Below are 22,405 nucleotides of genomic sequence, written 5' to 3'. Positions count from 1 at the left end.
AGAACAAGGGGTTCAACCCAGTTGGAGTGTGAGGCGGGGGTATTTACTAAGCGCCTGCTGAGTGCAAAGCACCGTACTAAGCGCTTGGGAGATGTGAACTGACCTCCACCTCGGCCCGACGGATGAGGTACAGAGGCCCAGAACGCCTCCGATCACCCAGCCGTCGAATGTGGCTCCCGCTGGGAGAGTCGGGGGACCTCAACCGATCACTGATATTCATTGAGCGCTTCCCGAGTGCAAAGCGCCGTGCAAAGCGCTTGGGAGATGTTCGCTTCGGCCCGAAGGATCTGATAAAAAGGTCCAGAATCAGCAGGATTAGTATTTTCCTTCTGCTCTTTGGCCGCCTAAAAGGGCAGCGGGCCCGACCCTCGAAGGCGCCTCTTGCTGGGAGAGTCGGGGGGGGGGGGCACATCGACCCACCGGGGGTATTTAGTGAGCACTTCCTGAGTGCAGAGCACTGTACTAAGCGCTTGGGAGTTGTGAACTGCCCTCCACCATAGCCCGAGGGATCAGCTGAAAAGACCAGCATGGTTCAGTGGAAAGAGCCCGGGCTTGGGAGTCACAGATCGTGGGTTCTAATCCCAACTCCACCACCTGTCAGGTGTGTCTTTGGGCAAGCCACTTAACTTCTCCATGCCTCAGTTACCTCATCTGTAAAATGGGGGTTAAGACTGGGAGCCCCATGTGGGACGACCTGATTTCCTTGTATCTACCCCAGCGCTTGGAACAGTGCTTGGCGCATAGTAAGCACTTAACAAATACTATCATTAATTTAATTGAGGCCCAGAATCGGCAGGATTAGCATTTTCCTTCTGTTCCCTGGCCGCCTAAAGGGGCAGGGGGCCCGGCCCTCTGGGAGAATCGGGGGGTGGACGTCACATCATCCGTGGTATATACTGAGCGCTTCCCAGGAAGCAGCATGGCTCCAGGGCAAGAGCCCGGGCTTGGGAGTCAGAGGTCATGGGTTCTAATCCCGGCTCCACCGCTTGCCCGCCGGGTGACTGTGGGCAAGTCACTTCACTTCTCTGTGCCTCAGTGACCTCATCTGTAAAATGGGGATTAAGACAGTGAGCCTCACGTGGGACAACCTGATGACCCTGTATCTCCCCCAGCGCTTAGGACAGTGCTCCGCACGTAGTAAGCGCTTAACAAATGCCAACATTATTATCAACCTCTCTGGGCCTCGGCGACCTCATCCGTCAAATGGGGATGAAAACTGTGAGCTCCACGTGGGACAACCTGATCACCCTGTATCCTCCTCCCCAGCGCTTGGCACATAGTAGGCGCTTAACAAATAGCACCATTATGATTACTAAGCGCTGGTGGGGGGCTGTAGAGAAGCCGCGTGGCTCCGTGGCAAGAGCCTGGGCTCGGGAGCCAGAGGTCATGGGTTCGAATCCCACCTCCACTGTCAGCTGTGTGACTGTGGACAAGTCACTTAACTTCTCTGTGCCTCAGTGACCTCACCTGTAAAATGGGGATTAACTGTGAACCTCATGTGGGACAGCCTGATGACCCTGTCTCTCCCCCAGCGCTCAGAACAGGGCTCTGCACCTAGAGAAGCAGCGTGGCTCCGCGGCCAGAGCCCGGGCTTGGGAGCCAGAGGTCATGGGTTCGAATCCCGGCTCTGCCACTTGTCATCTGGGTGACCTTGGGCAAGTCCCTCCTCTGGGCCTCAGTGACCTCATCTGTCAAACGGGGCTGAAGACTGGGAGCCTCACGTGGGACCACCTGATGACCCTGTTATCTCCCCCAGCGCTTAGAACAGTGCTCGGCACCGAGTAAGCGCTTAACCCATACCAACGTTATTATCAGTAGTAGTAAGCGCTTAACACATACCAACATGATCATGATTAAACCTAACTGGGCTCTTCCCTCTCCCTGCCGCCCCTCGACGACCTCCCTGCCCCGCTGGGGGTGGAGGCGCTCAGTACATCACCCACCCCCAGGGCCAGGCCTCCCCACCCCCACCGAAGGCAGGCAGGCAGGCAGGGAGGCAGATACACACACCGCCTCCAGGGGGCGCGCGCGCGCGCAGTGAGGCAGGCGCCGACGCGCAGGCGCACAACGGGGCCCGGCCCGGCCCGGCCCGGCCCGGCGGGAGGCGGTGGCTGAGGCTCCGTGGGGCGCTGGGCTCCCGCCCCGGCACTCACGCTGCAGAGGCGGCCGGACCGGGCCGCCGGGAGCCGCCGCCGCCCGCGCTCTTTCTCTCTCTTTCCCCTCAGTTTCGTTTCCCTCACGCACCGCCCCGTCCCGGCGTCGCGCTCCGGGTCCGGCCCCGCCCGCGGCGCGCGCTGATGGCGTCACGCAGAGCCCCCCTCCCTCCCCCGGCGGGCCCCCAGTGCGCCTGCGCGGGAGGTGGAGGGCGGCCGAAGAGGCGGAGGGGGGGGCCGGAATCCCCAGCGCGCCTGCGCGGTAGGGGAATCAGAGCTGGGTATGGGGGGGGGGGAAATCAGGGGTCCCCAGCGCGCCTGCGCAGTGGGGGAAGAAGCGATGGGTATTGGGGGGGGAAGCCGGAGTTCCCAGTGCGCCTGCGCAGTGGGAGAAGCAACGATGGGCATCTATGGGAGGGGGGAAGCCGGAGTCCCCCGCGCGCCTGCGCAGTGGGGGAAGCAGCGATGGGTATCTATGGGGGGGGAAAATCCGGAGTCCCCGCGCGCCTGCGCAGTGGGGGAAACGCGGGCCGGGGAAAGAGGCGCGCGCGCGCCCGCGCGTGAGGGGGGGGGGGCCCTCGCCCCCTCCGCGCCTGCGCGCTAAGTGAAGCCTATTAATACTAGTGATGGTATTTATTAAGAGCTTACTATGTGCCAGGCCCTGTTCTAAGCGCTGGGATACAAGGATCAGGTTGTCCCATGTTAGGCTCCCAGTCTTCATCCCCATTTTACAGATGAGGCCACTGAGGCCCAGCCAAGCGACTTGCCCTAAATCAGGCAGCTGATAAGCGGCGGGGCCGAAATTAGAACCCACAACTTCTGACTCCCTAGCCCGGGCTCTTTCCACTGTGCCAGGCTGCTACTCTGTTTATTGAGCGCTTACTGTGTGCAGAGCACTGTACTAAGCGCACTTGGTCAGTGGTGATTACTGAATGCCTAGAGGTGGGCAGAACGCTGTCCACGCGGTTCTGCTAGGACAGCTGGAACACGTTTTCATTACTCCATGGGAGAATTAGAGACTATTATTCCACAATAATTCCCTTGTATCGTTCTTTCCCAAGCACTCAGTACAGTGCCCTGCACTCAGTAAGCACTCAACAAAAACCATCGATTGATTATTTGATTGAGAGGGGCTGTAATGGGCAAACTTGGCCCGGTATGGATCTTGGAGGCTGCCCTTCTTTTTCTGCTTCTTCTTTATGGTATTTGGTAAGTGCTTACTATGTGCCAGGCACAGTACTATGAGCTGGGATAGATACAGGTTAATGAGGTTGAACACAGTCCCTGTCCCACATGAGGCTCACCGTCTTAATTCCCATTTTCCAGATGAGGTCACTGAGGCCCAGAGAAGCAAAGCGACTTGCCCGAGGTCACACAGCAGACAGGTGGCAGAGCTGGTAATTAGAACCCAAGTCCTCCCAACTCCCCTGCTCCATTCATTCATTCAATAGTATTTATTGAGCGCTTACTATGTGCAGAGCACTGTACTAAGCGCTTGGAATGTACAAATCATGCTATATCCACTAGGCCACACTCTTTTCGTGGCTTTTTTCACAGCCAGAGTCCTGCCCACATCCCACCCGTCCACCCAACCTCGCCCTGGATACAAACTCACGGTTTGCGCAAGACCTCCCCACCCGCAGCGGTGATAGCCGGCTCGGGGTTTATTTACCTCACGGTTAGAGATGTCGGCTTACCAGGATGGACAAGCCGGCAGAAGCCCCGAGCCAGGAGCAAGCGAGCAAGCCAAGAGCACCAAGGCGAGAGCAAGCCAAGAGCGCCCGGCCTCAGCCTCCCGCCCGTATACACCCGCTGCCTTTAATATGCCAGCCCAACATCACATTCACACAGAGTCATTCCACCCAGCCCTGGTCTCCGATCCGCCATCCACAGGCTGGCTCTAAATGGCTACGGTATACGGTTACACCGAATAACAATATTTATAATGATTGAGGTATTTGCTAAGCGCTTACTAAGTGCCCAGCTCTGTTCTAAGCGCTGGAACACCTGGTCTTTGACACCCTGCATCTCCACCGGCTGAGGATGGTAGCCCCGAGCCTTCCCTCAGGCCAGAGTTTGTGGGGAGGGGGCTCCCTGCACCCCAGAAGAGATAGATGACTGAGGTATTGGATCCTTCTTGCCAGTGTTCGGGAGGGGCCCGGAGCTAATATTAGCCGGAGCTAATATTCGCTAATATTAGCAGGGGCCCTTCGGGACCGAGCGGCAGAACCCAGGCCCTCCCTGGGTCCATCGCACGCCAGGCGTTCGTAGAATTAGAGCACGGAGCTGACGCTTTCACAGAGGAACAACGGTCCCTCCTCACTCCCCATCTTCAAAGCCTTCCTAGAAATCCCACCTCCTCCAGGAAGTCGACCGGACGAACTCCCCGCCACCCGGGGCTGCTCCAGCTGGGCGGGATAGCGGCAACTTTTGCCCCTAGGAGGCCCGAAGTTGGGGCGGTGACTGTTGTAACAGTTACGTCGGTTGGACGCTCAAACGCTGCCCCTTAGGCTACCGTGCTCTGTGGCCCTTATCGCTTCTCTGCTTTTATCCATTCAGTTGTATTTATTGAGCGCTTACCGTGTGCAGAACGCCCTACTAAGCGCTTGGGAGAGTACAATATAACAATAAACAGACACATTCCCTACATTGTTACTTTAGTTTTTATTCAACTGCCTACTCTCTTCCCACCCTTCTTCTTAGAATCGGAGTCCCTTAGGAGTCAGAGACCTGATCTAATTCTCATCTCTGTATTTTTTTCCCCCCAGTGTTTGGTTCAGGGTTTTGCACACAGTAGGTGCTCAATAAATACTAAGTAATGATCCAATCCAACAACCACTCTTAAGTCTTTCCTTTTTTATGGTATTTTTAAGCGCTTACTATGTGCCAGGCACTGTATTAAATACTGAGGTAGATACAAACTAATCGGGTTGGATGCAGTCCTGTCCCACATGGGGCTCACGGTCTTAAACCCCTTTCTACAGACGAGATAACTGAGGCATAGATAAGTGAAGTGATTTGCCCAAGGTCTCACAGCAGACAAGCGGCAGAGCATCACTATCTTATCCCGCCTTGACTACTCCATCAACCTCCGCGTCAACCTCCCCGCCTCCTGTCTCTTCTCACTCCAGTCCTTACTTCACTCTGCTGCCCGGATCATTTTTCTAGAAAACCGATCAGCCCATCGTTCCCCACTCCTCAAGAACCTCCAGCTGTTGCCCGTCCACCGCCATATCAAACAGAAACTCCTTACCGTCGGCTTTTACGCGCTCAATCACCTTGCCCCCTCCTATCTTAACTCCATTTCCTACAATCCAGCAGCTCATTTTGGTCCTCTATCGCCAACCTCCATCTCACCTATCTCGTCACCGACCCCTCGCCCACGTCCTGCTTCTGGCCTGGAAGTCCCTCCCCCTGCAAATCCGACAGACCGCCGCTCTTCCCAACTTCCGAAACCTTATTAAAAGCACATCTCCAAGAGTCCTTCCGTGGCTAAAATCCCCCGCTTCCCTACTGCCTGTCCCTTCCGCGTCACCCCTGCCGTGGGCTTTACGTGCCTTATTCATCCCGCCCTTAGCCCACAGCCTTTACGTGCATACCCATAATTTATTTTAATGTCTGTCTCCCCGTCTGGACTTGTGGGCAGAGAGCCCGTCTGCCGGCTCTGTTGCCTTGTACCCTCCCCATGTGTTTAGTACAGTGCACTGCACACAGTAAGCGCTCGATACATGCGATTGATTGACTGAAAGTTTGCAATGCAAGAAGTCTGGAGGCAGAGCTAAGGAGATTTTAGTTTATTGGCTCTACTCTGACCTAGTCCTTGTCAAACTCTTGACTGCCTTCAATGCCTTGGACATTCGCCCCCCCGCCCCTTTTTATAGATTTTGTTAAGCACTTATTAGGGGCAGACAATGGGATAGGTACAATTCAATCAAGTTTACACCGTCCATGTCCCACACGAGGTTCACCGTCTTAATTCCCACTTTACAGATGGGGTAACCGAGGCCCAGAGAAGTGAAGTGACTTGCCCCGGGTTACCCAGGAGACAAGAGGCGGAGCGGGATTAGAAGCCAGGTCTTTCTGACTCCATTCCCATGCTGTTTCCCCTTGAAGATAAGGAATGTGGCAACCAACTGTTTTGTATTGAACCTGCCCAAGCGCTTACTGCAAAGTAAGCACTCCATAAATACCACTGATTGATTGTTGCCAGGAGAGGTTTGTGAGGTTAATGAATTGGGGAACGTTGGAGGAAGTGACAGCCGCAGAGAAGGGGAAGGAACGGAGAAGTGTCTCAACGGTAGCTGGACAGTCACTAAATATCAGCCCAGGCACACCTAACTTTTTGCACCCTCTAAGTCAAAATGCTACTTTGTTAACTTGTATTTTATCGAATGAATGATTTCATAACGCACTGGCCTATCTCCTCTAGAGAAAAAGAAAACATTTTGTTTTTTCTGTGGGTAGACCAAATGAAATATAATTTGGGAAACAGCCAGTCAAATGAACTGAATAACTTCCCAGACCTCGGGCTTCAATCCCAAAACCGAGTAAGAGAATAACGGTGGTGTCTGTTAAGCACCTAGAGACTAAGTTCTCACCTTCGCCGACTAACTGCTAGTGGCATGGACAGCTTTGTCTGAGGAAAATGAAAATTCCACCTCAGGGACAGGAGAAGGGTGTGCCCAAAAGATATACAAATAGAGGAACGTAGTCGCTGTCCTGATTCCTCCGTAATGTTCGAAGGTAATGGGTTCTAATCAGACGGTTATGGGTTCTAATTCCACTCTGCCACGGGTCTGCTGTGTGACCTTGAGCAAGTAAGTCGCTTCGGTTGTCTGTGCCTCAGTTACTTCATCTGTAAAATGGAGGTTGAGACAGTGAGCCCCACGTGGGATAGGGACCGTGTCCATCTCGATTTACTTATATCCACCCTAGCGCTTAGTACGGTGCTGGCACTTTGTAGATGCTCGACAAATCCCATCATCATCATTTTTCTTATGTCAATGCAGCCTCCCTAGGCTTCAGCTGCTCCCTCTCTCCGATAATGCTTATTTTGTATCAAATGGCAAGCACAATCCCCTTGCATCTGGGAATTAACCATGTCGATCTAGACTGGTAAATTGTCTCGCTTTTGCTAATCGACAAGTTTTCCCCCCCTCTGGGTTTTGCCGTTACCGTGCTTCGTATTTTGACAAGGGCCTTTGCTACCACGGTTTAGTTTTGAGAAATTATGGTTTCTGACGGCTCTGCGTCAGCCACGACCTGCCGTTTCCGCTGGCCCTGTTGGTGGAATGCCCGCCTAAGGGCTCGGGTGGTTTTGTGCTAAGGGTTACCGAGAGCCAGTCACGGCGGTGCGACGTTTTTCACACGATTTCGTCACCACTTTCCCCTCCGACGAGTCCCCTCAGCAGAAAGTGGCTGAGCAGTTTGGAGAAGGACAAGGAAAATGATCATACTTGGTCGCTTTTTCAACAGTGTGGTCGTTGTGTGACCTTGGGCAAGTCACTTCACTTCTCTGTGCCTCAGTTACCTCAATTGTAAAATGAGGACTGAGACTGGGACCCCCCCAAGAGACAGACACTGTGTCCAACCTGATTTGCTGGTATCCGCCCCAGCGCAAAGTATGGTGCCCGACTGTACACGGTAAGAGCTTAACAAATACTATAATTATTATTATTGTTTCTAGAGTTTTCTGCATTTGTATAATGAACTGTATTAATTTTTTTTTTTAATTGGACACTTTTAAGCTGGAGTTTAAGGAATCCAACTGTCCATGAAGCTTGTTGTTCCCTGAAACCGGTCCCCTCCGGATAAGAGATTTTTCCGAACCTTACCTGAACGGCCTACTGAATTTGAGCGTTGGGGGTTATTTTTAATATTTACCCTATTTCACACAGACTTGAGACGCTTCTTGAAGAGCACAAACTCTCTCAAGCTTCTTGAACTTTACCTAGCTCAATATTCTGCCTTCAACAGGGACACAGAAGAGTCCTTAAAGGAAAACTGTCAGTCAACCAATCGTATTTACTGAGCGCTTACTCTGTGCTGAGCACTCTACCAAGAAGCAGCATGGCCCAGCGGATAGAGCACGAACCTGGGGGTCAGAAGGACCTGGGTTCTAATCCCGGCTTGCCTGCTGTGTAACCTTGGGCACATCACTTTGCTTCTCGGGGCCTGGGTTCATCTATAAAATGGGGATTAAGACTGCGAACCCCACTTGGGACGTGGACTGTGTCCAAACTGATTACGTTTCTATCTATCCCAACGCTTAGAACGGTGCCCGGAACGTAGTAGGCGCTTAACAAATACCATTTAAAAGACAAAAAGTGATTGGAACCCGCCTCGTATTTCTTATCGGGGTTAGGGACGTACCATCTCACGCTCCCATATTTACCCTCAGTAACCCATCCCACACCCTGAATACACCCTAGAACCTATCGCCAGCCCGCACAGCCTCCCGTGACAACTGAAGAACTCCCTCCCTAGCTGTAATCCCCCCAACCCTCAAATTCATTAGACTCCTGTCACAGTTTAGATTCGGAAAGATCTGTTATCCCGAAGGGACCGGTCTCGGGGAGCCACAAGCTTCCCAGGCAGTTGGAGTCAAAAAAACCCCAACTAGCTTGGACCCATCAATCAACGGTACCAGCGTGGCTCAGTGGAAAGAGTTCGGGCTGGGGAGTCAGATCTTGGGTCTGGGTTCTAATCTTGGCCCCGCCACTTGTCAGCTGGGTGACTTTGGGCAAGTCTTGTAACTTCTCTAGGCCTCGGTTCTCTCATCTGTAAAATGGGGATTAAGACTGTGAGCCCCATGTGGGACAACCTGATCACTCTGTATCTACCCCAGCGCTTAGAACAGTGCCTGGCACATAGTAAGCGCTTAAATACCATCATTATGATGTTGATGATTATGATTATTGAGCAGGTACTGTGTGCAGAGCACTGTACTAAGTACTTGGAAGAGTACAATATAACAGAGTTGGTAGACATGTCCCCTGCCCTAAAGGAGCTTGCAGTCTAGAGGGGACTACTCAGGTTCGACTTCAGGGCCAAATCACCCCATCTTCGCCCCTTAACAACGCCTCACTGTCGCTTCTCTTGCCTCCTTCCCTTAGGCCTTGCTGAGAATCCCAAAACCCTGTTATGAAAGCTCTCCTTTACACCCCCTTCACCCCCGACCCCGGTTCCCTCATTCCCCGTGACGCAGGTCACTTGCCCTGGACCTCTCTTCGACCCCACATTCCACCCCCAGCATCCAAATCTCTTTCAGGTAAGAGGCGTGGACCAGCAGGGCAGAGAGAAATGAATCTGGGAACTTCTTAGCATTCCAACACGCTAAGTGTTTCCCCCACCGACCGACAAAACTCACGTATCCCTAAAGAGCGGCCAAGATGGAAAAATCCCGGGTGTCTCAGAGGGGAAGGGAGGAGGAGGAAAACGTGCGTCTCATAAACCACTAAGCGGAGGTGCGGAGAACTTCTCAGTCAGGGTCCCATCGGCTGGCGAGTCTTTGGCCCGGGCTCCTCCTCCTTCCGAAAGAAACGGGAAGGTTGGAGCAGATGCCTCCTGCAGAACACAAACATTCTTAGAGTTGTAAAAAAAAAAAGGGAGTCTTGGGAAGCAAAGATCAATATGGTTTTAATTTAAAAAAATATATACCTATATATATCTACATATACACACACAGACACACACACACACACGCTCACATGCGCACCCCCCGGCCCCCCACAGTCCTTGGAGGGAGCTGTTCAAGTTTCAAATTCGTCTTTTGATGAAACTGCTCGTTCACAACTCCTTTTCCTGGATTGTTCCGCCTCCATGTCTACAGGCTCGGCACCAGCCACGCGCTGGCGGTCACTGGCCTCGGCCGCCCACCGCCTTGAAACGCAAGGCCTAGAGAGGTTAGCCAGTTTCGCCGCTCTGCCCAGCTCGGTCGGCTCCTGGGCTTTCTGACCGGCCCTTCATCCGATCCCCGGCCATTTCCCGGCTCGCGGGGGGCGGTCGCGTCTCCCCGCTGCGGTCCGGGCCCTGCAGCGGTTCAGCTGAGGTTTGCTCGAGTTGCCTCTGAGCTGAAAGGAAGGCAAAGATGCCAGGGCTCAGCTGAGGAGTGGGTAGAACATTTACAGTTTATTTCTAGGAAACCTGCCCTTCCCTCCCACCTCCCGCACCCCCCGCCCCGTGTGGCGAAGCCACTTCGGATATCACACCGCCAGCTTCCCTGGCGGTAAAACGCCACATCCTTCCCGGGTCTGCCGAGGGACTAGCCCCGGGTCGTCAGGAAGCTCTGACGCCGATGTTTCAAGGAGCCGGGAAGCAAAAGACAATCAACGCGGCACAGTGGGCGGTTGCCCGGGAGCATCGCGCCCGGTCGCCGTGGCAGCCGGAGTCGGTCTTTGATGGAGCTCACGCCCGACGGGAAGCACCCGGGGGGGGGGACGGCCGGCCGGATGGGCGAACGGGGCCGGTCTCCTTCTCCTCCTCCCGCTTCCATCCAAGACGACCGGACCGTGAGAAAGAGTGGCCGGTCTTCCAAGTTTCTTCAGCTGCTCCCCAGCCCCCACCTCCAGTTGCTCTGGGGATTTAGTTTTCAGCAGGGGTGATTTTCTCTAAAGGGGATGAGAACAGAATAATAATAATAGTATGTGTTAAGCATCTACCATGTGCCAAGCATTGTTCTCAGCACTTGGGGTAGAGACAAGATAATCAGATTGGACAACAGTCCCTGTCCCGCCTCGGGCTCACAGTCTTGATCCTCATTTCACAGATGAGGCAGAGAGAAGGGACTTGCCCGAGATCACAGAGCAGACAGTCCTGCCGAGAGAAGCGGCGTGGCCTGATGGATAGAGCCCGGAAGGCCGAGGACCCGGGTTCTCACCCCGGCTCCGCCACCTGCCTGCTGGGTGACCTTGATCGAGTCAACTTCACGTCTCTGGGCTTCAGTTACCTCATCTGCAAAATGGGGATTTAATACCCATTTACTCTATGACTGCCACGTGCGACCCGATGAACCCATATCTACCCCGGCGCTCTGTACAGCGTTAGACACACGGTAAGCGCTCACATACCATTATCATTATTATGCCTCCTGCCTCCAGAGCTATTTTCCCCTCCTCCCCTCCTCCATTTTGGCTCTTCAAATCACTGACCCGTTTCTCTGTGTCCCCTGGGTGATCCCGGACCAAATGCCATGAAGGAAGCTCGTGTTTTCAAATCAAAACCTACGGGGTGTAGACCTGAAGCAAGGGGTAGCTTTACAGGCATCTTAAGTGGAGGTGGGCCTGTATCTCATCTACCCAAACGCCATTCGGTCAATACTGACGATAGAGACGAGGCCGGGCCTTCCGATCAACGGCATTTACTGAGCACCGTGATAATACTACTACTTCTTAAGCACTTACTATGTGCCAGGCACTGGTAATACCGTACTAAGCGTTTGGGAGACCCCGACGAAACGGAGTTGGCCCACAGGATCCCTGCCCACGGGGAGTTTACGGTCAAGAAAGATAGGTTTTAGGACGATCAGAAGTCCGAACTCAAGTTTCAGCAGGAGACGAGCCCTTCGACCCCATCTCGTGGAGGGGGAAAGCAAGCCGACACGGCTTATTTTCTTTTTCGTCTTCCTTTCCCGATCCGCTCCCTCCCCAGCCCTCACCTCTGCGCTCCTTGACGTGAGCCGCCCAGCGTTCCTTCACCTCCGCGCTGAGGCTCTCGACCATCCGGCCGATGGTGTTGTCCAACACCAAGGAGCGGCTCTTGGACTGAATGAGCTGCCGACAGATGGGGCATTCCTCCTTCCGCTTCATCCACTCGCTTATACAGAAGGAGCAGAAACTGTGGGCACAATTCAAGGTCACGGCCTAGCCGGAGAGGGAGAGAGCAGAACCAGTCAAGTTGGGACACACGCGCAGTCGCCTGTTCCTTCCCCCTCCCCGCCGGTGGTCGACGTCACCCCTGCCCTTTTTTATGGTACTTGTTAAGCACTTAGTCAGTGTCAAAACGCTGCTGTAAGCGCTCAGGGAGGCACAAATTAATTAGGCGGGACATAGTCCCTTGTCCTGCAAGGGGCTCACGGTCTAAGTAGGAGGGAGAACAGGTAGCCCCATTTTGACCTAGTGGGTAGAGCACGGACATGGGCATCAGAAGAACCTGGGTTCTAATCCCGGCTCCGCCACATAGTAACTGTGGCATTTGTTAAGTGCTCACTTTGTGCCGGGGACAGTACTAAGCGCTGGGGTGGATACAAGTAAATCGGGTTGGACACGGTCCCTGTCCCGCGTGGGGCTCCCGGTCTCCATCCCCATTTTCCAGATGAGGTAACTGAGGCACAGAGGAAGTGACTTGCTCAGGTCACACAGCAGACAAGTGGCAGAGCCAGGATTAGAATCCACGACCTTCTGACTCCCAGGCCCGAGCTCTATCCACTACGCCAGGCTGCTTCCCTATGTCTGCTGTAGGATCTTGGGGAAGTCACTTCACTTCTCTGTGCCTCAGTGACCTCATCTGTCAAATGGGGATTAAGAGCGTGAGCCCCACGTGGGACAGGGACCATATCCAACCTGTTCGATTTATCTCCACCCCAGTGCCCAGAACGGTGCTTGGCACATAAGCGCTTACCGAGTACCGTAATTATTATGATTCATTCATTCGTATTTACTGAGCGCTTACTGCGTGTGATTGAGGAAACCGAGGCACTAGTCAGGGACCCCAGGATTCCCACTCGATTTTACCTCGATGAAGTAATCCGAGCAGATCGTGCACTGGAGTTCATTCTCCAGGACGTCGCTGAAATGGTTCAAGGCTTCCTCCTTTTGAGCTTGCACCATCTCCTTCTCTTCCTGCGGAGACACGCCGGGGTGGTCAGCCATCCGGCTGACGGGGCGGGAGGGACGGGAAGCGAGTCGTCCAATCCCCAGAGAAAGGGGGCGGGAGGTGGGGGGACAGGGTCCGGGCTGACCACGGAACGCCCACAGTCCCAAAGGAGACCCGAAATTCCCTCGTCAGTCCTGACCCGATCCCGGGAAGCTCCCGTTGAAACCCGTTTGTTAAGCCAAAACCACTCAGTTGGGAGAGGGTTGGACCGAAGATCTAAAGGTTCCTGGTTGGATCCCGAATACCGGCAGAGAGTTTTAGAGGAGCAGCATGCTGGAGTGGATAGAGCCCGGGCCTGGGAGTCAGAAGGTCATGGGTTCTAATCCCGGCTCCGCCGCTTGTCTGCTGTGTGACCTCTGGCAAGTCATTTCCCTTCTCTGTGCCTCAGTTCCCTCGCCTGTAAAACGGGGACCGAGACACTCTGTGAGCCCCACTTGGGACAGGGATTGCGTCCCACTTGATCTGCTTGTATCCACCCCAACGCTTAGTACGGTGCCGGGGCACAGAGTAAGTGCTTAATTATTATTATTATTACTGGTCTTTCATTGGGGACTCTGCACCTTGCTCCTTCTGCCTTTCCTCCCCTCTATTTCCAAAGGGAAACATTTCAAGGAGGCTTTAAAGCAGCTGATAAATATCAAAGTGGAGGGTTTTACCCCTCAGGTCACGTTCTTCTAGACCGTCAGCTCGTTACGGGCAGGGAACGTGTCCGCTAAGTGTGTTGGGTTGTACTCTCCCAAGCGCTTAGAACAGTGGTCTGCCCACGGTAAGCCCTCAAAAGTCACCACTGATTGATGAACGGATTTTTCCGGACTGCCCTTTCCGGAAAAGCCGGAACGCCTGTCCTTCTCGACCCTCCCGGCCAGTCGGCGCGGCTCGGGCTCCCACAGGGTACGGAATGTGATCCTGGTTGCCAACGGAGGGGCCGGTTTCCCGATCCTCTGCCTCCAGATGGCAATCCGGGGAACACGCGCTCCCCCGGAGGGGCGGCTCCCGAAAGCTTCCTCTAACTGGCCCCGGGCCAGCACTCTTCAGAGCCGGCCGGTGGTGCCCTGCAGCGGACAGCACCAGTTTTTGTTTGTGTTTAAATGGTATTTTGCTAAGCGCTTACCGTGTGTTTTAACCCCTAGTTAACAAGTTAACTAGATTGGACACAGTCCCTGTCCCACCTGGGGCTCACCATCGCAGCAGGGGGAAGCACAGGAGAACTGAGGCGGAGAAATTGACCGACTTGCCCAAATTCACACGGAGAGCAATTTGGCAGAGCTGGGATTAGAACCCAGGTTCTTTGATTTCCTAACCCGAGCTCCTTCCGCTAGGCCACGTTGCTTCTCTATGGGTCTTCTCTTTTACGTATGGCTTCTGTTGAGCGCTTTCTATGTGCCAAGCACTGTTCAGAGTACTAGGGTAGATACCAGGTAATCAGATCCCACATGGGGCTCGGTCTTATACAGATGAGGTCACTGAGGCCCAGAGAAGTGAAGCGACTCGTTCAAGGTCACGCGGCGTGGAGCCAGAATTAGAACCCAGGTCCTCCCAACCCGCCAGGGCCGTCCTCTAGCCACTAGGCCACGCTTCTTCTCTTACTAGTTACCAGCTACTTGCCGCTCCCATCGGAAAACCTGGCTTTCATTTCCGTACCTTGGTCTGCTCCAGCTCTTTATTCTTGGCTTGAATGATTGCTTCAAAGTCGCTCTTGCTGCGACTTAACTCTTCCATCAGAACCTGATGCTGCGGAGACAAAGGCGGACGGGTGTTCAGAGCCAAAGGGGCCGACGTCACCAAGGGGCCGCCTCCCTCTCTCCGAGACGGTCGAGGTTGCCGGGGGAAGAGGGGGTTGCCTGCCCCGACTGCCTGAGCCTCGCGAAATAAACACCCGGGGAGGGGGACGCTCACTGACTCGTGGGGTTTGTTCCGCTCCTGACCGGATGGGGAGGTCTAGGAATCGGCAGCGAGCTGATGGTCCTTCGGTGCTTGGCCCCTCCAGTTTCTTAGGGCCAAGAGCGGATGGCTCCTTTGCCAACCTGAGAGGCGGAGGAGGGGAAGGGGGAAAGGGCAGTGTGGCCCAGGGGTCTGCCTGAGAGCTAAGGTTGCGTGCGGCGAGGCCGGATTCCGGCCACCCCCCGCTCTAAGGAAACTGGACGATCGACCCGGAGGCCCGGCCGGACACGTTACCTCCTTCAGGGCCTGTGCCAACTGCTCCGTCAGGTTGTCCTCTCCCGGCCGACCCGCCGGGCCCTGCAAAGCCAAAAACAGAAGGAAGGTTTTCCCGAGGGAGAAATGGGGGAAGAAAAGGATCGTAGCTGGGTGGAAAGAGCCCGGGCCTGCGAGTCAGAGGTCGTGGGTTCTGATCCCAGCTCTGCCACTTGTCGGCTGTGTGACTGTGGGCGAGTCACTTAACTTCTCTGTGCCTCAGTTCCCTCATCTGTAAAATGGGGATTAAGACTGTGAGCCCCACGTGGGACAACCTGATTCCCCTATGTCTACCCCAGCGCTTAGAACAGTGCTCGGCACATAGTAAGCGCTTAACAAACACCAACATTATTATCCCGGCTCTGCCACGTCTGCCGTGTGGCCTTGGGCAAGTTGCTTCATTTCTCTGGGCTTCGGTTCCCTCTTCGGTAAAATGGGGATCAGGACTGTGAGCCCCTTGAGGGGCAAGGACGTGTCTGACCTGATTATCTTGCATCTACCCCAGTACGTGGGCAGGGATTGTCTCTATCTGACGCCGACTTGTACGTTCCAAGCGCTTGGTACAGTGCTCTGCACACGGTAAGCGCTCAATAAATACAATTGATTGAATGAATGAATGCTTAGTACAGTGCTGGGCACATAATAAGTGCTTAACAAATACCACAATTATTATGGAGGGGAGGGAAGGGGAAGAGAGGGGAAGGTCCCAGAGCGGGGAGGCGGCGGAGCCGGGATTCGAACCCAGAAGGGGGAAGCCAGCGAGGACAGCGGGTCCCGCCCCCGCGGCGCAAACCCGGCCGCCGTCCGAGGAACGGCCTACCTCCGAGTCCCGCTTCTCCTCCTGGAACTTTTTCTCCAGCTGTTCCGCCCTCTGCCGTTGCTGAGCTTGCTCCGTGCAGAGCTGCTCCTCTAATTCCCGCAACTCTTGCTCCATCTTGACCACGGCCTTCTGGGCCCCCTTCTTCTGCTGCTTCAGAGTCAACACCGCCGCCTGCTTCTCCTGGACCTTCACCTTCAGCCGCAAGATCTCGGCCATGTTCTTCCTCAGGAGGTCCAGGCCGCTGCGGGCCGAGGCGTCCGGGCCCCGAGGGCTCGGGGCCGCCGTCTTCCTCCGGAGGGAATCGCAGGCGCCGGCCGCCGGCTCGCGGCTGGGGCCGGGGGACGCCCCCGGTTCGTGGGCCGGCCGGTCGGCGGGGGGTTCTCTCTCCCAGTGCCGCCCCGGGGGTTCCAGGTCAGAGAGGAGGATGCAGAGTCTGGATTTGGGGCTGGAGGGGCCCTCGGTCCCAGGCGCTTCCCATTTCCCCCCGTCCAGTCCCCTCAGCGTTCCCGGGTCCTTCCCGGGACTCGGGCCGGGAGGCGAGGACGGATCGGCATCTGGGTGGCGGGCGGGCCGCCTGGCCCCCGGCTCGCTCTCCCGGGACCGTCCGGGGAATTCTCCGCCGCAAGACAGCCGGCAGACTTTGGACTTGGGGCCGGAAGGGCCCTCCGCCCCGGGGGCGTCCGCCGCCTCCCCCTCGAGTTTCCTCTTAGCTCTGGGGCCCTTCCCCTTCCCCGCCAGCTGGTCGCTCCTCAGGGCTACGGACAGACGGATCTTCTCCCAGTCTTCGCGGATCATCTCGTATTCGTATTCCGCGTTCTCCTTATTCTCCAGAGGCACGCCCAGCTGGATGTAGTCCCCCTCCTGGATGGGATAAGCCCTTAAAGGCTCAATGCGCTCCTTGTTCAGCCAGACGCCGTTCAGACTCTGAGAGAGGCGGGAGAGGGAAAGACAGAGCCGTTCGCTTGGGGAGATCGACGTTCTCCACTGGGTCTGTCTGGCTGCCTCTAGACTGTAAGCTCGTCGGATCTACCAATACCGGGCTCTCCCCAACTCTCAGTACAGTGCTCTGCACACGGGAAGGGCTCGATAAATACCCCCGACTGCTTCAAAACTACCCGGCTTTTCTGGAAGAAAACTCCTCGAAAGGAGCTGCTTAAGGCGGATGGGTTTCCTCAGGCACAGCTGGGCTATATGAACTCCCACTGGACACCCACACGGCATAACACACGCACACGAACACAGGCAACACCCTCCCCCCTGCCAAGAGAGGCGGCGTGGCCTACTAGAGAGTCGGAGGACCCGAGTTCTAACCTCGGCTCCGCCACCTCTCTGCTGCATGACCTTGAGCAAGTCACTTCACTACTCGGTGCCCCGGTTGCCTCATCGGTAAAATGGGGATTCAATATCTGTTCTCCCTCCTACCTGGACTGTGAGCCCCGTGTGGGCAGGGACTGTGTCCTACATGACTGACTTTGCATCTACCGCAGGGCTTAGAAGAGTGCTAGATACATAGTAAGGGCTTAATAGATACCATTAAAAAAAAAAATCTCCTCACAATCAGATTCCGCCCACAGATCCCATACCTCAGGGCTCAGACACACCCCTGCCTTGGGCTAGAAATGGTCAGTTACTGCCCAGTCTCACTTATCATCTCATCGTTCTAACTTCACCGGGACAACTCTTCCTTTTTTTATTTTATTTATATTATGGTATCTGCTAAGCGCTTGCCAATGCTGCCTTCATTCTACCGAAAAGTCAGGACTGAACAATGAACTCCGAGTCACCACGGCTGGATTTCAGCTGTGCTTGGAGTTAAGACAAGAGCCCTAAAACCACACTTAGGAATCAATCAATCGCATTTATGGAGCGCTTACTGTGTATTAAGTGCTTGGGAACATAACGGAGTGGGGAGATACGTTTCCTTCCCGTGAGGAGCCCGCAGTCTAGAGGTGGAGATGAATCAATAGCGGTTATTAAACATTGACTGTGTGCAGAGAACTGTACTAAGGGCTTGGGAGAGTTCAATAAAGTTAGTCGGCAAGATCCCCGTCCTGAGGATCTGAGTGCAGATTAAGGACTGGGAAAACTGATCTGGGCAGTCGAAGGTGGAGAGGGGACAGAGTGGAGGCAGGGAGGTCAGCAAGTCGCGAAGCCAGGATACAATCAGCATCCGCACCGCCGGGAGAGTGGCTTGTTTGGAGGGAGAGGAACCTGGAAATGTTGTGAGAAGAGCTGATCCTGCAACAGGGCCAGAACACGGCTGTCTCTGCATCAAGCGCACGGCTCCCGACCCACGGCCACTTCTGCCCCTCAGAGTCCTTTAGTCAACGCATCCTGAGAAGCCAGGAAAAGAACTGGCCTCCTGTGCCTTAAAACCTAGCTGCCATCTGCCTTATCCATCCTAGATAAAATCCAGTAACAAGGGAGGAAACCAGCTACAGTTGAGAATCCAACCTGTGTCCAATCTGACTAGTCTGTCCACCCCAGCGCTGAAAACACTGATTGATACATAGTAAGTGCTTAAATACCAGAATCATTACTATTATTATCATTAATAATAGTCCACCGCCACTAAAAACGACCTCAAAGCGGAAGAGGCCAACACCTCTTCTTTCAAAAGACACAGAAAATCGGACAGAGTTTGACCCAGCAGTCGCGAGGGGGATTTAAAGGTCATCTTGAGGGCTGTGGATTTCATTACCTTATTGTCCATGACCGTCCACAGGCCCTCTGCGTTCTGCCTGAGAATACAGTGATTTCGGGAAATCATCAGGGGGCACGTTTTGGACACCAACCGGTACGTGACTCCAAATCCTCGACCTAACGTGACCTGAGGGAACGATAACAAAGCGGTCAGTCGGTGGGATTTACTGAGCGCTTACCGCGCGCAGAGCACCTTGCTAAGCACTTGGGAGAGGACCATACAACAGAAGTAGCAAGCCTATACCCCGTCCATAACGAGCTTACAGTTTAGGGGGACTGTACACAGAGGCCCACTGAGGGCTGGCTTGGACACAGGGGCACGGAAATCACATTTCCGAGACCGACCCGATGCAAGAGGAGCTTGATATCGAGCCAACGAGATACCTTACTCCCACCCCAATCCTCTTCTTCTTGCCCTGCTCCCCAAATCTCCCAACCCCGTTCGGCTTGCACCGGTGATCTCCCTAGACTGTCTCCCCCTCTACACTGTAAGCTCGCTGCGGGCAGGGAATGCGCTTATACTGTCCTCTCCCAAACGCTTAGTACAGAGCTTTGCGCACAGTAAGCGTTCAATAAAGATGATTGAATGAATGGACACAGAGCTCCAAGAAAACCCAATCTGGAAGAAAGAGGAAAGAGAGCATGTTAATTTCAGGCCCGCTGCCTAACGCTTTTTAGACCCTCCTAGGGCACAAGCTGATTTGCAAAGGACCTCTATCTGATTTAGGCTTTTCATCTGCTCCCCAGAGCAGGAAGATGAAGGACGACCAGGCAGACATTTTATCAGCGTTTTTGTCATACAAGGCCTCGGCAACGATCTGGGAGTTTGAGGTTTGAATAGCAGCACATACTGAACCCTCAAGGAACCCGGTCTTCCAGGGGCCAGGAGGCCGCTCTGATCTCTCTGGCGGTCCGGGGCTAGTTTCTTCATCTCTCTGGCCTATTTCCCCATCTGTGAAACGAGGGGAATAATCTTGGCCTGGAAGGCGTGTTGGGAAGCTTTCCTTCCTACCTAACCCCCAAACTAACTCTCTCCAGGTTGAACCGCCGTCCAGAAAAGCCTCTCATCTCTCTCCAGCTTCAATCGCCGTCTCACAAAGCCTCTCAGGGCCAGACTCACCCTTCTCTGTAGAACCCCAGCTCCACATCCCTCCACTGGCCCCTCATTCATGCATTCATTCAATAGTATTTACTGAGCGCTTACGATGTGCAGTGCCCTGGACTGAGCGCTTGGAACGTACCATTCGGCAACAGAGACCGTCCCTGCCCCACAACGGGCTCACAGTCTAATCAGGGGGGACAGACAGCAGAGCCAAAGAGAGAAAAACAAAAACAAGACAACATCATCAAGATAAATAGAATCGAGGGGATGTACATCTCATTAAGAAAATAAATAGGGTAATATACAAATAAGCACAGTGCGGCGGGGAGGGGGGGAGCAGAGGGTGGAGGGGAGGGGGAGCAGAGGGAAAGGGGCTCAGCTGAGGGAAGGGGGAAGAGCAGAGGGAAAAGGGGGGGGGCCCAGTCTGGGAAGGCCTCTTGGAAGAGGTGAGCTCTCAGGAGGCCTCTGAAGAGGGGAAGAGAGTTAGTTTGGGGGACGTGAGGAGGGAACCTGCTGCTGTCTCTCCCTTTCTTCCCTGTGCCCTCTCCCCTGACCTACAAAGTACATTTATATATACACATATATATGTATACACATACACACATATATGATTACATATATGTACCCAAACACATGTAGGCACATGTACACACGGGTAGATACGCACATACAGGCATGTATACACACATGAATGTATACATACGCGTGTATATACACACGTGTGTGTGTGCATAGAGGCATATATGCCTCTGTACACACATGGATGTGAAGACATGCACACATATGTGTATGCATACGAGTATGCGTACATACATATATGTGTATATATACACACATATATCTGTATATGCATACACGCATATATGCATAGACATGCACATAGGTATGTATAGACATATCTATGTGTACATACAGCCTCGTTACATCTTTCGATGTCTGCCTCGCCCCCTCCGGACTGTAAAGCCCGTCGTGGGCAGGCACTTGCCTCCCTGGCTGCAATGCACTTTGCAAGCGCTCGGTACAGCGCCCTGCAGAGAGTCAACGGCGAGTGAACACGAGTGAGTGACTGAGCGCCTTCCAGCCCCCTGCCGCCTGCCCCCCCCCCCCCCCCGCCCCGCACCTCGGTGAGGTTGTCCAGGAGCAGCCAGTCGCTGCTCATGCCGACCCGCCGCAGACACCAGGGCCGGGCCCTGCGGGGCTCCTCCATGGCCGAGCTGGGCTGGGGGCGGGGGGGGGCGTGCGTCGGGGGCTCTCAGGCTGCATGGGCGGGGAGCCGGAGGTGCAACTGCAGCTGCAGCTGGAGGTGCAGCTGCAGCTGCAAGCGGAGCCGGGGCCGGGCGCGCGCCATGGCCCCGGGCCGCCACAATACCCCCCTGTGACGTCACCGCCCCGGCCGGGCCCGCACTGCGCCTGCGCGCCGAGGAGCCGCCCGAGGGGCGGGGGGAGGGAGGAACGGAGGGGGACCCGCCGCGCATGCGCCTCCGGGAGCCGCTCCGCCGCCGCCGCGCATGCGCCTCCGGGAGCTGCGCCGCCGCCGCGCATGCGCCTCGGGAGCCGCTCCGCCGCCGCCGCGCATGCGCCTCCGGGAGCCGCTCCGCCGCCGCCGCGCATGCGCCTCGCCGAGCCGCCGCACTTGAGGCCTTCGGAGGGGCCCCCCGAGTAGCCATTCATTCATTCATTCACTCACTCAATAGTATTTATTGAGCGCCTACTCCGTGCAGAGCGCGGGGCTGAGCAATTGAGCTTCGGAGGAGGCCCCCAAGTAGCCATTCATTCAGTAGTATTTATCGAGCGCTTACTGTGTGCAGGGCACTGGACTGAGCGCTTGGGCTTCGGAGGGGACCCCCAAGTAGCCTTTCATTCATTCATTCGACAGTATTTATTGAGCTCTTACTCCGTGCAGAGCGCTGGACTGAGCAGTTGAGCTTCAGAGGAGGCCCCCAAGTAGCCATTCGTTCATTAGTATTTATTGAGCGCTTACTGTGCGCAGAGCGCTGGACTGAGCGCTTGGGCTTCGGAGGGGACCCCCAAGTAGCCGTTCATTCATTCAACCAACAGTATTTATTGAGCTCTTACTCTGTGCAGAGCGCTGGACTGAGCGCTTGAGCTTCAGAGGGGGCCCCCAAGTAGCCATTCATTCATTCATTTAATAGCATTGAGCACTTACTGTGTGCAGAGTGCTGGGCTGAGCGCTTGGGCTTAGGAGGGGGCCCCCAAGTAGTCATTCATTCATTCAACCAACAGTATTTATTGAGCTCTTACTCCATGCAGAGCGCTGGACTGAGCGCTTGAGCTTCAGAGGGGGCCCCCAAGTAGCCATTCATTCATTCATTTAATAGCATTGAGCACTTACTGTGTGCAGAGTGCTGGACTGAGCGCTTGGGCTTAGGAGGGGGCCCCCAAGTAGTCATTCATTCATTCAACCAACAGTATTTATTGAGCTCTTACTCCATGCAGAGCGCTGGACTGAGCGCTTGAGCTTCAGAGGGGGCCCCCAAGTAGCCATTCATTCATTCATTTAATAGCATTGAGCACTTACTGTGTGCAGAGTGCTGGACTGAG

General features: G+C 54.8%; 2 protein-coding genes across 5 annotated transcripts in view; both read right to left on the bottom strand.

The window, feature by feature from the left end:
- The window catches only part of CMTR1 (cap methyltransferase 1), a 31,018-nt gene extending 28,730 nt beyond the window's left edge, over nt 1-2,288 (bottom strand). Inside the window, exon 1 of one of the 4 annotated variants that reach the window (XM_029047206.2) lies at nt 2,245-2,288. The gene's annotated coding sequence lies outside the window, so the exon portion shown is untranslated. Of the gene's footprint in view, nt 1-103; nt 212-1,839; nt 1,863-2,153; nt 2,224-2,244 lie in introns of those variants that run through there. The other 3 variants (XM_029047204.2, XM_029047207.2, XM_029047205.2) reach the window with 3 other exon arrangements.
- Nucleotides 2,289-10,263: 7,975 nt separating this feature from the next.
- Nucleotides 10,264-21,188, bottom strand: RNF8 (ring finger protein 8). Its single transcript, XM_029047718.2, has 8 exons — nt 20,964-21,188; nt 18,740-18,868; nt 16,039-16,962; nt 15,201-15,263; nt 14,667-14,756; nt 12,884-12,991; nt 11,809-12,013; nt 10,264-10,762 (listed from the first exon to the last, which is right to left on the bottom strand). The coding sequence occupies exons 1-8, from the start codon at nt 21,048-21,050 to the stop codon at nt 10,737-10,739; spliced, it is 1,632 nt and encodes a 543-aa protein (XP_028903551.1). The 5' UTR covers nt 21,051-21,188; the 3' UTR covers nt 10,264-10,736.
- Between the last annotated feature and the right edge of the window lie 1,217 nt (nt 21,189-22,405).

Source organism: Ornithorhynchus anatinus, chromosome 19, assembly GCF_004115215.2.
Source record: "Ornithorhynchus anatinus isolate Pmale09 chromosome 19, mOrnAna1.pri.v4, whole genome shotgun sequence".
Classification (NCBI taxonomy): domain Eukaryota; kingdom Metazoa; phylum Chordata; class Mammalia; order Monotremata; family Ornithorhynchidae; genus Ornithorhynchus; species Ornithorhynchus anatinus.
The sequence above is the reverse complement of the archived record's forward strand: the minus strand, read 5'-3'. Positions and strand labels throughout refer to the sequence as shown.

Excerpts from the sequence above, each read along its gene's own strand:
- RNF8 (XM_029047718.2), bottom strand. The coding sequence starts at position 21,050 with ATGGAGGAGCCCCGCAGGGCCCGGCCCTGGTGTCTGCGGCGGGTCGGC. Across the intron at positions 18,869-20,963 it reads TCCTGGACAACCTCACCGAG|GTCACGTTAGGTCGAGGATT; the intron begins GTGCGGGGCGGG and ends TCGTTCCCTCAG. Across the intron at positions 14,757-15,200 it reads TGGCACAGGCCCTGAAGGAG|CATCAGGTTCTGATGGAAGA; the intron begins GTAACGTGTCCG and ends TTGTCTCCGCAG.